Source organism: Musa acuminata, chromosome BXJ1-1 (genome assembly GCF_036884655.1).
Source record: "Musa acuminata AAA Group cultivar baxijiao chromosome BXJ1-1, Cavendish_Baxijiao_AAA, whole genome shotgun sequence".
In the NCBI taxonomy this organism is placed as follows: domain Eukaryota; kingdom Viridiplantae; phylum Streptophyta; class Magnoliopsida; order Zingiberales; family Musaceae; genus Musa; species Musa acuminata.
This window is the reverse complement of record NC_088327.1, coordinates 7,337,770-7,353,487: the sequence shown is the minus strand read 5'-3', so window position 1 is coordinate 7,353,487 and position 15,718 is coordinate 7,337,770. Positions and strand designations below refer to the sequence as shown.

Below are 15,718 nucleotides of genomic sequence, written 5' to 3'. Positions count from 1 at the left end.
AATATAAATATTAAGATATTAAATATAACTAATTACACGCATAATATGCTGAGAAAACTTGCAGTTAAAAACCAGATAAAAGGATGGGATGTGCCAAATATCCTCTGCCTTATTAGTAATTACAATATGTGGCAGGGTGGAATGTGCTAAATGTCGTTGTTCTTGCCCCTACTGTTTGCTACTTTTAGCCTTGGTTATGTTTCCTTTGGCTTTGCCTATCTCTCTCTCTCTCCTCCCCGAGCGGCGGTCTGGGACTCTGGGGAGAAGCAGGTGAGCTACTTCGTCGCTTCCTCTTCCATCAAACCTTAATCGGTGATCGCCATGCTCTCCGCAGCGACCGTTCACTCTGTCTCTAGCCCGCCATCTGATCTCTTCCGTTAGCCGATCCTCCTTTTGCTCCTCTCGATCTGTTCTTTGCGAGGGGAGAGGGCAGCAGCATCCTTTTCCTTTTGTTTTACTTTCTTTTCAAGTTTCACTAAGTTTCGTGTCCATTACAAGTTGTTGGATGCGATCCTGCGATCGCTTGCTCATCCTTCCGTTTTGGCTTCATCTTTTACAACATTTACAAGATTTCCATATGTTAATGCTTCATTTTTCTAGTTGGTTTCGTAGTTTCACTTTCGTACATGAAGAAATTGTGGCGTACGCACTGATAGTCATACGCTCCTCTGTTATCCTTTTATTGGAGAAATCAAATCTTCGTTACCTTTTCTTCTATTTTGTAGGTTAATTAGTTGTCACTTTTGCATTTGTTCACAGCATCAGCAATGGCTTCGGAGAAGATAAAGCCAAGAGGTATACAGATTACCCGAATGAGTGTTTCTTAAAGAATATATATATATATATATATATATATATCTGTGTGTGTGTGTGTATATATATATATATGTATGTATGTATATATGTATGCATGTGTATATATATATATATATATATGTATATATATATATATGTACATATACATATATTAATATTCCTCTTAGATTATTTTAGCTTGCTTTATTGTAGTCCCTTTTGTGGTTTTTGGCTTGAATCAAGATGCAGATTAGATGAAACAAGAGTTTTATAACCTAATTGCATGAGCCTGTCTAGACTTGAGCTTCGAGCCATATCAAACCATTTACTGCAGAATTTTCTTTGTCAAGTAGCAGTAGGTGGAAGCAAAATGGGACAATTTGTTGCTTCAAGATTTGTAGCATGCATAGGTTGTTTGAGAATTCAGTCTTAGTTTTGCTCCAGTATTCATTTCTGGAGTTTTTTTAATAATTCTTTCACTTTCTATGAACAATTGTTGCCATTTATGATTGATACTTGGAAGAGAAGCATCCTGACATTACTTATATCTGCAGACCTAGATGCTTAAGGCATGCTGGTTTTTATCTACTATACTACCACTTCCTGAGCATCAGTTAATAACACCAACAGAATAGACAAGGTTATATCCTGTGACCAATTGAGTTACTCTATGTAACTTTGCAAGTTAGTAGTTCATGAAATTGAATCAGAAGAGTAATGTAGACACAACAATTAGGATCTCGAGCATCACTTATCTGAGACTCAGTGTAGCTGTGATGTAAGTTATTCAAATAAAGGAAATATTTTATATTTACATGCTTTTTCTTTAAAGGTCGAGAGCCAAAATTCTGTATTTTGCCAAATGCCAAGGAACATATTTTCCCTCTTTTTTTACCAATTTCATAAGTTCACTTTTCCATTTTATCAATTCATGAAGATAACTGATAGGTAACAAATAATGTAACTAAACTCCCAAGTCTTGGAAGATTATATGATTATGTTTGTTTTTGATGCTGTATGTATAGCATGACTAGTCTCAAGTCAACCAGAATTCATGATTTTTCTAGGTTGGTCAAATTAATGATCAACTTGATAGAAAGCGATATTATAATCAGTGATCTGACTATCAAAGTGATTATAAATTCTCTAGGCTTCTCCCTTTATTGTTAATCATGAGATTCCATATTCATTTACCTATCAATTATGTGGCACATAAATAAAAAATACAGGACAAGTTAGTGGACAGGCAAATGGGCTTGAAGTGTCATGACTCATGATATTTTATGTGGATACACTTTAGAGGGTATAAATTAAACTTAGATATTTAGATAATTTAATTTTTTATTCTCCTTTGTGATTTTTGAAAGATTTTAAAATAGTGACATAACAGCAGATCGACCTGAGGCAAGCTGGGCTCTCTCTATATATGTACAGATTGATGCATGATAAATGGTCTTGTCATTATATAATTTTAAAATATTTGATGGTTATATCTTGTTTTGCTATGTTTGTCTTGTGAACAGATGTTTGTGTTGTTGGTGTTGCACGCACACCGATGGGTGGGTTTCTCGGTGCTCTGTCTTCTTTGTCGGCAATGCAACTTGGGTCTATGGCCATCAAATGTATGATTAAAGCTATTATCTTGCTGACACTTTTATTTCCTTTACTTTTGTAACCTGTTTGACATACTGGAATGTTGTTGTGATTTCTCAGATGCTCTTAGAAGGGCAAACATTGATCCAGCCCTAGTTCAAGAAGTCTTTTTTGGCAATGTCTTGAGTGCAAATCTAGGTCAAGCTCCCACTAGGCAGGCTGCTCTAGGTGCTGGGATACCAAATACAGTTGTCTGCACCACTGTAAACAAAGTCTGTGCATCCGGAATGAAAGGTAAAAATCTGGCCAGCTTGAATAAGTAGGTTTGGTAGGAATGTCTCATGAGTGACGTACTTACTTTTCTGCATCACAGCTACAATGTTTGCAGCACAAAGCATTGAGCTGGGTATTAATGATGTAGTTGTAGCTGGTGGCATGGAGAGCATGTCCAATGCCCCCAAGTATATTGCGGAAGCACGGTTAGCCACTTGGATTTCCCTTTTTCTTGCATCTAGAAATTTGGTTCTGCATATGTAGCCAATCATGAGGACTGCTACTTAGATTTTTCTGGTTTACCTCTATGTAAACAAATTGGGACAATCATTAAATGTGACACATTGATTTTTTATCATGGATGCTTGCTGACCTATACTATTTCTGTGAAAAATAGTACGTAAAAAGCATAAACAAAAAAAGAAGTTTTATGGTATTCTCATGTGTCCCCCCTTCTAACTGTTACTGCAGGCTCCATGACATTTGGGCATATATATATGTAGATATATAAATAAGTTCTGCGATTATACACATTGGACTTTATTCTTTATTCATGTTTTATAGGATTTGTTTTCACAAATTCATAATTGTCAAAGGGCAAGTCATCTACAATTAATAAAAGACACTTTTGAAGTTTCTTGGTCCTTAATTATTAAGTTGAAATGAATATCATCTGATTCATGTTAGGTTTGTCATAGGTAATCCTCGATCTCAATCTGACATTGGTTTTTTGTTGGGACACTTAATTTGATGTGTTGGCAATAGGAGATCATTATTCTATGCTTATCTTGACTCTGATAATCTTTTTGCTATGTTTGAATAAACACAGAAAAGGGTCTCGATTTGGACATGATAGTCTTGTTGATGGGATGCTCAAAGATGGTATGTGGGATGTCTATAATAATGTTTCCATGGGAATATGTGGTGAAATATGTGCTGATCATCATTCAATAACAAGAGAAGAGCAGGTGATTTTCTTTTTTGTACCTTTTTAGTGTCCTTTCATGTTAGTTTTACAACTAATTTATGAGACTTATAAGGCTTGAATTAATTTTTTTATGGAGCATATATAGTTGGATATTGCAAATTTATCAATTACATGGTTGCACATTTTACCATGATTGTACTTTTTGTGTCATCATACACGTGTTTTTCATATATTTTCCTGCATTTGTTCCTAGTTTGCTTCATACGGTTCATTGGATAAAAACAAATAGATTCAACAACAACAACAATAAAGTCGTCCCAACTATTTGGGGTTGGCTACATGGATCTATTGTCATCATTGAGGTCTGTAAAAAACTATATACTAAGTTAAGTTCATAATACTTAAATCTTTATTTATAATTTATATTAAAGTCTTTTTAGGTCTTCCTCTATCTCACCTCATATTATTAATATTAATTATTTTACCTCTTCTGACTATCGCATCCAGAGGTATCCTCAGCATATGCTCATACCATATTAAACGATTTTCACTCATCTTTTCTTTTATCGAAGCGATACCTAGTTGTTCATGAATAAAAGTATTTTTTCTATTTTTACAAATAATTTCACACATCTATCTCAATATTCTCATCTTGACAACATATACTTTTTTTGTATATGGTTTTTCTTAACTGCTTAATATATATTAATAAAGCATTGTTGGTCTCACAACTATCTTATAAATTATTTTTTTAATCTCGAATGTATCCAATGATCACACAAGACTCTTGATGCCCCTCATCATTTTAACGATCATGTTTTTACTCTATGAATAATATCTTCATTGATCTCTCTATTTTGTTGAATAACTGATCTAAGGAACTTAAAACTTTTACTTAAAAGGACATCTTATCCGTTAATTTAACTATATTCTCTTGTCTATTTCTAGAATCACTAAAATTGTATTTTATATATTTAGTTTTAGTCATACGTAATCTAAAACCTTTAGTTTCAAAGGCTTGCCTCCATAGCTCAAGTTTATAATTAATTACACTTAGACTTTCATCAACTAAAATAATATCATTAGCAAATAACATACACCAGGGAGGTTTATCATGAAAGTGACTAGTAAGTTCATTCATTATCAATGTGAAAAGATATGGACTTAATGCGGATCATTGATGTAATCCAATGATAATAGGAAACTTACTAGACACACTTCTTATAGTTCTAACACTAGTAACTACATTATCATACATATCTTTGATAACATCAATATAATTAGTGGATATACCTTTCTTTTCTAAAACTCATAATAATAAATCTTTAGGAACCCTACTATAGGCTTTATCTAAGTCAATAAAAAACATATGCAAATCTTTCTTTTTCTCCCTATATTTCTTTATTAATTATCTTAATAAATAAATAGCTTTTATGGTTTATCTTCCAAGCATAAAACCAAATTAATTTTCAAATATATTTGTTTAAAGCAAGGATTGAAATATCGTACCGTACCGGAGTTTCGACATTCGCTCGATACAGTACGATATTGTATACCAAGCGGTATACCGTTCGGTATAGGTATATATATATATATATATATATATGTATGTATGTATATATATATATATGTATGTATATATATGTATGTGTATATATATGTATGTATATATATGTATGTGTATATATATGTATATATATATATGTAAAATAAAAATTCGGCGACGCCGCCTCTCTCTTCTCCCCAGGCTCGGCAACGTCGCATATATATATATATATATATATATATATATATATATAGTCCGATAATAGGCGGTCCGTGTACCGGTCTGTTGATGGACCGGTACGTATCGCCCATAACGGGCAGTATTTTTTGAAATTGAAGACCTTGGTTTAAAGTCTTATCCTACTTTTGGTAACTCTTTTCCATAGTTTCATAGTATGAGTCATGATTTTAATTCCTTTATAATTTAAACAATTTTGTATGTCATTCTTATTTTTGTAAATTGACACTAAAAAACTCTTTCTCCATCCATCAGGTATCCCATCAAATCTCATGATTTTGTTAAATAAACTAGTTAATCAAGCTACTCCCTTATCCTCTAAACTTTTTCAGACCTCAATAGAGATACCATCAGGCCCATGCTCTTAGCTATTTTCATCGTCTTTAATGCGCCTTTTACTTCATTAGTTTTAATTTTACGAATAAATCTATGATTATTAAGTCTACCATTATTATTTATCATTAAATCTAAGGCCTATGTGGAATATTCATTAAATAATTTATAAAAATAATTTTTCATCTTTCTTATCATTAATAAGTATTTTTTGATCCTCATCTTCAATGTATCTAATATTACCTAAATTATTGTACTTTTTTCTTAGCTTTAACAATTCGATATATATCTTTTTCACCATCTTTAGTACCTAGTTTATTATAAAAGTTATCGTAAGTTTTATATCTTTGTCATACTAATCGCTATTTTAAGCCACTTTTTTAGATTCTTTATATCTTTTAAATTTTTTTCTTAGTTCTATAATTTTGTCAATCTTTAAAACATGATTCTTTAGTAAAAATTATTTTTTAAACTTCCTTGCACCACCACTAACTCTCTCTTAAGGTGATACCTATACCTTTAGTTTCAACAAGAATCTCTTTTGTTAAGCTCCTAATGTTATTAGTTATTGTAGTCCAAATAATATTAATATTATCCTCATCTAAGTTCCAAGTCGCCTCCCTTTCCACCTTATTCTTAAAATTGTTTACCTTATCATCTTTAAAATTTTACCATCTAGTCCTAGTAATATTTTCTACTATCTTTTTTTTATTTTTTCTTGCATTTTTTATGGTAAATATATAAGACCATCAACCTATGTTGATTCGTCAAACTTTCGCCAGGTATAACTTTACAATTCTTACAAATAACTTTGTTTACCTTTTTAATGACAAAAAAGTTTATTTGACTATAGTTGTGACCATTCTTATAAGTAATTTAATGTTCATCTCTCTTTTTAAAGTGAGTATTTACAATTATAAGATCATACGAAGTTGCAAAATTCAAAATCATACCACAATCTTTATTTCTCTCCCCATAACCAAAGCCCTCATGTACCCCTTTGTATTCATCATATGTTTTCCCTATATGACCATTTAAATCTCCTCTAATTATAAGTTTTTCGATTATAGGCATTCCTTGAATGATATCATATAAGCTTTTCTAAAATTTTCTTCTGGTTTGATCATCCAACCCAACTTGAGGGGCATATGCATTAATGGCATTCAAAACATCTTATCCTTTCATAAATTTTAGAACTATAATTCTATCTCCAAATCTTTTTATATCGACAACATTGTTCTTAAAATCCTTATCAATAACAACTCTTGCACCATTTCTATGATTAACTTTTCTAGTATATCAAATTTTAAATCTATTACTATCAATTTCTGTAGATTTTTCCCCTACCCACTTAGTCTCTTGTAAGCAAATAATATTTATTCTTCTGATCATAGTGTCTACAAATTCTAATCCCTTCCCTGAAAGTGTTCCAATATTCCAAGTTGCTAACCTAACATTTTGTTCTGGGACTAATTTTTTTACTCCTATTGGTCCAAAACAATGAGAGAACCCTTACCTACTTAGTGCCACATCCGGGCGCCGATGTGATGAACTGCTTTTGGGCGACCTCCTAGCCCATCGTTTGTAACTCGGGGCACCTAGGTGGTGAAGGTGTCTTGTGTCACTTCCGGGTGACTACCTAGCTCTATACTGAAATCAGTTAAGATTCATATTCATTAGCTCTGACATGATGACCTAGCTTTATACTGAAATCGGTTAAAATCCATGTTCATGACGACCTAGCTTTATACTAAAAACAAATCAGCAGACTAAAAAGACTGCTTGTGCCTTGTTCCTGTGTGTGCTGGGCTTGCAAAACAAGTTGTAGAATTTCCGGGACTAGGTAGTTCTTGGAAGCTAGTAATTAATGATAGAACTCTAATAATCTGTAGGATGAGCAGATGTTAGCAACAGAAGATATGGAAGTTCCCGGATTTCCTCAAAGCAAAACAGAGGTAAGATGCATAACTTGAACTGACATATGGAGTGAATAAAACTTATGATGGTCAAAGGATTCCATTTGACTAACCTTGATAGTTGATGCACATGGATAACTTTGTAAACTGCTAGGTCTTTTATCAGGTAGGCTACAAGACTCCAAACCAGCAATTTGTTAAATGAAGGAATCTTAGGAAATCTTAGTGGTTGGTACTTCAAGAACAAACATATTTGATAAAAAAGGGCAAGGATATTTGTGTTACAATTCAACTGTGGGGCATCAAGAGTTGCATTGGAAATAACTTCATGTTTTGGCTTCCTCATTGTTTATGCTGTCAAATTACATGGTTACTTGGTACCTATAGAGAAGCACATTACAGATGAACTGCTTTTCTTTTTTGCCATCAAAAATTATTTTCAAATAGTCGACTTCTATTGTCAGATAATTGTGATCACTATATTCGATTATGTTCTTGGAGTTCTTAAAATGATGGATGGATAGGATCATTAATGTTTATAATCTAAAATCCACCCATAGGAAGTTAGGAAGGCTAATTTGAAATGAAATATAGTCCTTGATTATTGTCTGAGGCATAAAACATGTGTCGGCTTAATGAATTATTGTATAACCTGGTATTGTTTCATGAATAGCTTGCTAGTTTGGCTTGGCCAAACACATTTATACTAGCTGCTAACCTGATGCTGACACAATATTTTGTTATCACACTTATGAGCAAAAGGCACTATGACATGTTTCTCCAAAAATAAGCAGGTTGTCAGATAGTTTTATTTTTCCAAAATATTTTTGACCTTTTTCCTTTGTGCTGTTTGATATCTAGTTCCATATATTTTTACAGATTGTCATGTTAACAATACTACAGTGTTCCTTGGTTCTTGATCAAGATCTTCATATATTTTGATCCTTTGTTTTATTACCTTCAATTGAGTGTCATTCCATCTATGCAATGTAGTGCAATTGTCTGTAGGAAGCAGGAACCGTATATATTTATTTCTGATTTTCTTGGAATTGAGTAGATTTTTTAATTATCTGAAAGACTGAGAAATGGATTGTCTTCTAAAACTTGACTGATATGTTATGATGTTTTCAGCTCATCAATTGAAACTGTTTAATTATTATCTAAATTCTGAAGTTGCTTCAAGGCCATGATTATAAAGTAGCTGTATTTGTCTCAGAATTATGCAAAAAAAAAAAGTTTTTGGCAGTTAAATGCTTGAATTGCCCTCCCTTAACTGAATGTTTTTGTTAGATCTACCTGGTTTATATAATTATAGAATTTGTTTTACACGTCACTTTCACAGAAGCATGACTTCTTTATCTTCACTATGCTCCTTTAGGATGCTTATGCTATTCGAAGCAATGAGCGTGGAATAGCTGCTCGGGATAGTGGTGCATTCATATGGGAAATTGCTCCAGTTAAAAATCTCTCACTATGGTAAATTAAAATGAAAATTTAATACTTGAAAGTTTCACCAATTTCCTTTGTTGTCATGTTTTGTAGATTGAAGTTTCTGCAGGCAGAGGAAGACCATCAGTGATTATTGACAAGGATGAAAGTCTTGAAAAAGTAAAGTCCTCAAGTTGTGGGAGCAAATGTTTCTTAGTGCAATACAACACTTCACATACATCATACTACAGTAATGGATTTTGTATGCATTATTAACGGAGAAAAGTTCTAGATAGTAAGTTTTTGAAGTTTTTCCAGTAGTAAACACAACCCATAGGTTAGATTTTTTAAGATGACATGTCAATAGAAATGGGTAATACTGAATTATTATATTATGTTTTATCATGTTTTCCAGTTGAGCATTCTTTGTTATCAAAATTTAATAATTTTTCTTTGTGTACAATTTGACAACAAGACATTGATATTTTTAGAATTTTAAGGTCCTTACTTGACACCAAGAATTACAATGTCATGTACAATGCTTTAGTGCATAAGCTGGTATGAAATTATAAAAAATTTTGGCTGAAACTCTTCACAACAGATAAGCAAAAGAAAAATACTATACCTTACCTTTAGCTTTATATTTTCAAAGAAAACTAAATATCCTCTCTTTTAAACTTAGAACTTTAATAAGTAAACATCTCGTAGATCCCGTCCAGAATTAATGCACAAAATTGGAAGCACAATGTTGAATTATCAGATAACTCTAAAAATTCAATGTCTGTCAATCTTGTTTTGAATGGTAATTTATCAATTCTCTCCATGTGAAGATCTTTCTAGCTTCTTTATTAAGTTACAGGTAATTAAGAAATGAGGGAAATATGGATGTGACTGGTTATCATTGAAAACAAATATACTTCTTTAGAGAATTTAAGGATAGTCTCCTTCATCATGGTTAGACATTAAGTTCTGTTGCAGAGCATTTGATTTCTGTGTGAGCAACAAGAATTCTGGATTAACATCATGATGATCATAAGATACAATATGATGAAGAAGCTGACGTTCATTCCTTAGGATCAAAGATCCTGGTTACACATGAAATTCTGTTTCGTGTGTTTGATTTTTGTGACACCAACAATTCTTTATTACCATCATGATAATTATGGGAGACAAATATGATGATGCTAACCTTCAATCCTTAGGATCTAAGTTTCACGACAATGAAAATTGACACATCCATGGTCTGATTAGGGGTGAAATTTGTTCAGATACAGAGTGGAGATATACAAACATGTAAAATATGATACTGAACAGAAAATTATCTTACCTTTTGTTGAGCTACGGATACAAATGGGATATTTAATCAGAATCTAACTGAGATTAGTGTGGATATGTATATGAATATTTTGCATGAATAGATTTTTTAGCAACAAATATTTAAGTCAAATCGAACCTGTCAGTGATATCTTATGGAAACATAGACCAGCAAGCAAGTGTGAGAAGGAAAAGATCCATTTTAAGAAAGTAAAAAAAAAACATTATACCTAGAGAAATAGAGTAAATACCTTTTTATGTCAATGTAGGCAAGTATATTTAGATTATCAGACACAAATAAAACTGAATTTATATTTCATCCGGAAAATTTCATCTGACAATTTAGATGTAATTGTGGACATTTTCTGGACTAACATGTGTAACATATGGATGGTAGTTTCTTACTATCCTTATGTTTTAACATGTCAAGATAAGTTGGATTTGATATGACACAAGAGGCAGTTCTCCAGAATTAACAAGATACTATGAGAAAGTAATATAGTTCATGTCATTTCAGTTCATATCTATATTTTCTAAATGATTGACTCTGCATCAATAGTCAAGTTCTCATCTAGGTCAAAATATTAGGTGATGACCAGTGATTCAATTTTAATAGTTTAAGCAAATTAAGAATACAGGTTTAGGTAGGCTTTACTTTTACTTTTGCTATTAGTCCCTTCCAATCAACACCATCTTTAAAGAAAAACACTTGAATATGAGAAAGAAAAGGTTCAAAGTTATAAGCTTGACTTGAAGGCCAAGAAAAAGTGAATGGAAAGAAATTCTTTCGTGTGTTTACCTTTCTTATCTGGTTGTATTTAGAAAATTTAAAACTTAACCGGATTAGTGAAAATGCAAACCCTACCATCAGAATATTCTTTTATTAAAAATCACTGATCATGTATCCTTGTGGATGTATTTATGAGTTCTTTATATTTTTATATATTTTGCACACTGAGTGTGTATGTTTTTGTTATTTTTCTTGCATGCCTAGTATGGTGGTTTTGTTATTAAATGCCAATCCTTCTTATGCATAAATCTTTCAGTAATTCTGAGACAATATTGTCTATATTTTCTGTTTGGCTAGTTTGATCCTGTAAAACTAAGGAAGCTCAGACCAAGTTTTAAGGAGAATGGTGGTACAGTAACAGCTGGAAATGCATCAAGTATAAGGTATTTTGTTCATTTGTTGTTGTATTATTTGGACTATCTTTTTTTTTATTACACCATTGCTTCTATCGAGTAAGATGATCATGGTAAGTAATTTATTTTGTGTTGCAAATCCTCTTTATGTGATATTTCTATAGCTAGGGTTCTTTTGATGATTGCAACTGTTTTTCTTTTGTACTTGTCAGATCCTTTGCACCCTTTTGGTTTCACTCTTTATCTAAAGTTGCATCTTAAATTTTAAGAAGATTTTTGTCCTTCCATTCATTCTTAATGTTCTATAGAGCGAGATAACTCCACCTTAGAAGAGCAACACATACATTGGTTTGATTCTTCCTTTCACAGGGTCTTGGATGCTGACATTTAATTAATATGTATGAGAAGACCTTTCCAAGTCTTTTTTGTTCATCTTAGTATATTGTATCTCAATTATCATGGGTAACATGAATCTTCTTACCTTTATTCTATGAATCTAAGGTACTTGTATTTTTATCCCTAGCATGATTTAGTTTGACCCAAAATATACAAAATATGTAGAAGCCTTCATTACATGTGAACCTGTTAGGTACTTTTATGCTTATGTGCCCTTATATGTATCTTTTGGGTTGTCATTTATTAAATTTAAAACTTGCAGTAAGTGTTGTTAATATCCTCATCTAACTATTATTAGCTTGCTGATAACAAGCATACCGTAAAGTCATTTTATCTGTATGATTTATATAATTGACAAAGTTCCATTCTTTTTATGACTTTAATTTTTGGACTTTATTGATATAACCTTGATCTGATTGTTATTTGTTGCTGTTCATTTTTAATCTTAGTCTAACTCATTGCAAGTTAATCATAGGATCCTGTTTCGGTGCCATTTAGTTTCATATACTTATTAATTAATATTTTGGTATAGTGACGGTGCCGCTGCTTTGGTACTGGTAAGTGGAGAGAAGGCTCTAGAACTAGGACTGCAAGTAATTGCAAAGATAAGAGGATATGCTGATGCTGCTCAGGTATGGACAGGAAGAAATAAGAGCCTTTTTGTCATAGTTAGTAAATGTCATAACACACAACTCATAAATGATTTCCTCATGTAGGCCCCTGAGTTGTTCACTACAGCACCTGCACTTGCAATTCCGAAGGCTATTTCAAATGCTGGCTTGGAGGCATCTCAAATAGATTTTTACGAAATAAATGAAGCTTTCTCTGTAAGTTATTCAACTCCTAATATATTTTGAATCCACTTCTTTCTGTCTCTCTTTCTCCCGATCTCTCTCTTTCTTTCGTTCTCATTAACTGCAGGCTAAAAGTTGTTCTTTTTCACAGGTTGTTGCCTTGGCAAATCAGAAGCTTCTATCTCTTCCTTCAGTGAGTTCTATTATTTGTCCTTTTATGTTTGATCCCTTCTGTGTTAGACCTTTGGCTTTTGTTTTTCTAAACATATGTGCAAGAAAAACTAGCTATTCAAATTATTTTGTTTCTTTTTATGGTTGTAGAATCATCTTACTGTTAGTTACAGTTCTATCAATAATTTGCTTATCCTATTTGCTTCCTGGTGCAGGAAAAAGTTAATGTGCACGGTGGAGCTGTATCATTGGGACACCCTCTAGGTTGCAGTGGAGCTCGTATTCTGGTTACCTTGATTGGGGTATGCTTGCAAGCTTGATTTGACATTACATGCTTCACTCCTCCTTGAAAACCATCTTGGATGCCAGTAATCGCATGTTTTCATATGTCCAAATGCAGTAAATTTCATGTGCTAATATCTTATTGTATTGGTTGTAAAAAAAACCATCTGCTTCTGTAACTTTTATTACATAAATATGTTTGGCAAGATGCTGGTCTAGATATTCACTATTAAGAAGAGGACACTTAGGCTTGCCTTTCCTATTTGTTTAGGTCCTGAGAGAGAGGCATGGCAAAGTTGGAGTCGCTGCTGTCTGCAATGGTGGTGGGGGAGCTTCTGCACTTGTCTTAGAGCTAGTGTAAGTATTTTTAATTTTGGTAAGGTTTAGTGTCTCTCGATCATTTTTCTAGGAGCATCCATGGGAATACATGCATGTTTAGTCTCATAAGCTAGTAACAGAAAACTTTGTTGATTAACTAGAACATGAGAAATATTCTCGTATCAGGAATCTTGTATGGCTGTACTGTGCTTGTATAGGTGCATATACTAAACACAATGGAAGATATGTTGTCAAGATGAACTCAGAATTAACATGTGTATATATAATTAAAGAGTATAGTGAAGTTTGTAGAGGATGACAAGTGCTCTTCTTTGGGGAATAGACCATAGAAATCTTTCCTTTGGACTTGCTCAGAAAAATGAATATTAGTGATATTTACTTGCTACAAACTGAAGCTTAGTCAAAACCCTTGTTACAAACTGAAGATGAAATATATGGCAATGAATAATGAATATTAGTGATATTTACTTGCTTATATTGCAGTGAAAAGGACAAAAAGATGGACACAATATATAGTTGAAAGAAATGATCATTGTGATAGCCTGGTCTTTCTTTATGTTGCGATTAGAAATCTTATGTTTTGTTGTTAGCTAAAGAAAATTGCACTTTTAATACATATAGAATTCAAATAAGTTTCAGATATCATATATTCCTTCTAATTGCAAGGAACAGGAGTAGAAGCGGACATGGGTGTGGGTGTGGCATTGTGCAAGCAGCAACGTTTGAAAAATAAAGATAGGAAGCATACAATAAAAAAGTAATTACTATTAAAATTTTTAGGAATAATTTTGATTTGTTTTATTATGTTTTTCCTTTTCATTTCTTCCTTTCCCTTTTACCTTTACAATATATTTCCCTTCTCTTCCTCTTCCTTCCGATCTTCCCTTTCTTCTTTTTTTCTTTTGTTCTTTTTTGTCCGCCAGAAGATCTCATCCGTATGTCAAAAACATTTTATTCTCTCACATTTTTCCCTAGCTGAAGAGGTGCAACAGGAGTGATTACTTGGCAGTGGTGTCAAGTGGTCCAAATTCCATTTATTATCCCCTCCCTCCTTTGTCATCGCTGTGACTCTCCTCTGACTTACAGGAAAGTAATTCAGAGCCAATCGATGTTTTGAGAGGTGCTTCCAACAGCAAAGATTTACCTCAAAAATTTGTTAAGTTTCACAAGCTCCGTCAACATAATTAACAGTTCCAATCTGATTTTTGAAAGAACACAAGTTGAACTTTTTGTTAATATCCTTTCTTCTCTCTCCCTTGTGTGCCGTCTTTGATCACTCTTCTTTCTGAACTGTTTTCCTTCCCATCCTCTCATTCTCTTTAGTTCTCTCATTTTTCTTTCTTTGTGGTTAAAAGGGATTAGAAGAATAAAACAGGTGGGTAAAGGATGACAATGGGTAGGATATGGAGGTGGGGATTTCTGTCATTCAAATTTTGATGATCTTCATCCTTGGTTAACCATGGCCATGTTCTAAGGTATTTTTCTGTTTTTACTGGTATTCATGGGAATTTTTGAAGGTCCAAATATGACTATCTTCATGAAAGTTCTTAATCCTGATAATTTACACACACTCAGAAGCTTGGTTGTAAACCTTGTTTCTCCAAGTCTGCATGCTAAACTTAAATAGATTCCTTTAGTTTCAGAAAGAAACTACTGTCATATCAAGTGGTTGTCATTACCTTGTTACATTCTTCTGTTTCTTCTGTGTATCAGATGTATAAATTAATCAATTTTTCAATTTGTGCTACTAGGATTCTGAAGATATTACTGTCCGTATTCACTATTGCATCAAATCAATCTAGGTTTGAATTAGTAGTTCTGTATTTTAAGGACATTAACAAGTCTGATGTACTATTATGAATGTGAAACTTTTCCATTTCACTGCTGCATCTTTAACGTTTTCTTCCCCATTTCCAGGCCTCATGCAGGACATAAGCGGTCATTGTTGTGAAGCATGTTGTCAAATTATAAGGCCGAGTGAAATCTTCCATCGTGTGTGTGTATATATATATATATATATATATATACAAAAAGAGTGGGATTAATAAGGTTGTATGTTCTTATTACCCAATGCTTAATAATGTATAGAGAGAGAGAGGTGGGGGGCGCAAAATTTGCACTTGCCAGCGACTCAGAATGTACGGGTGCATGCAGCAGCTCCAGATCCCTATGCAACTTGATGTAATCACTGTAACTCTACATGAATTAATTTAAGCATGCTTTAGTCGAA

The 15,718-nt window shown here is 32.9% G+C and overlaps 1 protein-coding gene across 2 annotated transcripts; it reads left to right on the top strand.

The window, feature by feature from the left end:
- The first annotated feature begins 180 nt into the window (after positions 1 to 180).
- Positions 181 to 15,718, top strand: LOC103984151 (acetyl-CoA acetyltransferase 2). Of its 2 annotated transcripts, none has more exons than XM_009401595.3 (15): positions 181 to 270; positions 726 to 795; positions 2,319 to 2,417; positions 2,509 to 2,682; positions 2,762 to 2,867; positions 3,491 to 3,629; positions 9,000 to 9,077; positions 9,164 to 9,229; positions 11,451 to 11,536; positions 12,435 to 12,534; positions 12,619 to 12,729; positions 12,848 to 12,889; positions 13,083 to 13,169; positions 13,421 to 13,506; positions 15,406 to 15,718. In XM_009401595.3, exons 2-15 carry the CDS (start codon positions 768 to 770, stop codon positions 15,437 to 15,439), a joined length of 1,236 nt encoding a protein of 411 aa, XP_009399870.2. In that variant the 5' UTR covers positions 181 to 270; positions 726 to 767; the 3' UTR covers positions 15,440 to 15,718. The 2 variants fall into 2 exon arrangements, with proteins under 2 accessions (XP_009399870.2, XP_009399878.2); XM_009401603.3 differs by having other exon boundaries at positions 200 to 270; positions 760 to 795.

What these genes read in the sequence shown, in the direction of transcription:
- LOC103984151 (XM_009401595.3), top strand. Translation starts at nt 768, where the DNA reads ATGGCTTCGGAGAAGATAAAGCCAAGAG. An exon ending in AAGTATATTGCGGAAGCACG is followed by an intron (nt 2,868 to 3,490) that starts GTTAGCCACTTG and finishes GAATAAACACAG; the next exon opens with AAAAGGGTCTCGATTTGGAC. An exon ending in TCATATGGGAAATTGCTCCA is followed by an intron (nt 9,078 to 9,163) that starts GTTAAAAATCTC and finishes CATGTTTTGTAG; the next exon opens with ATTGAAGTTTCTGCAGGCAG.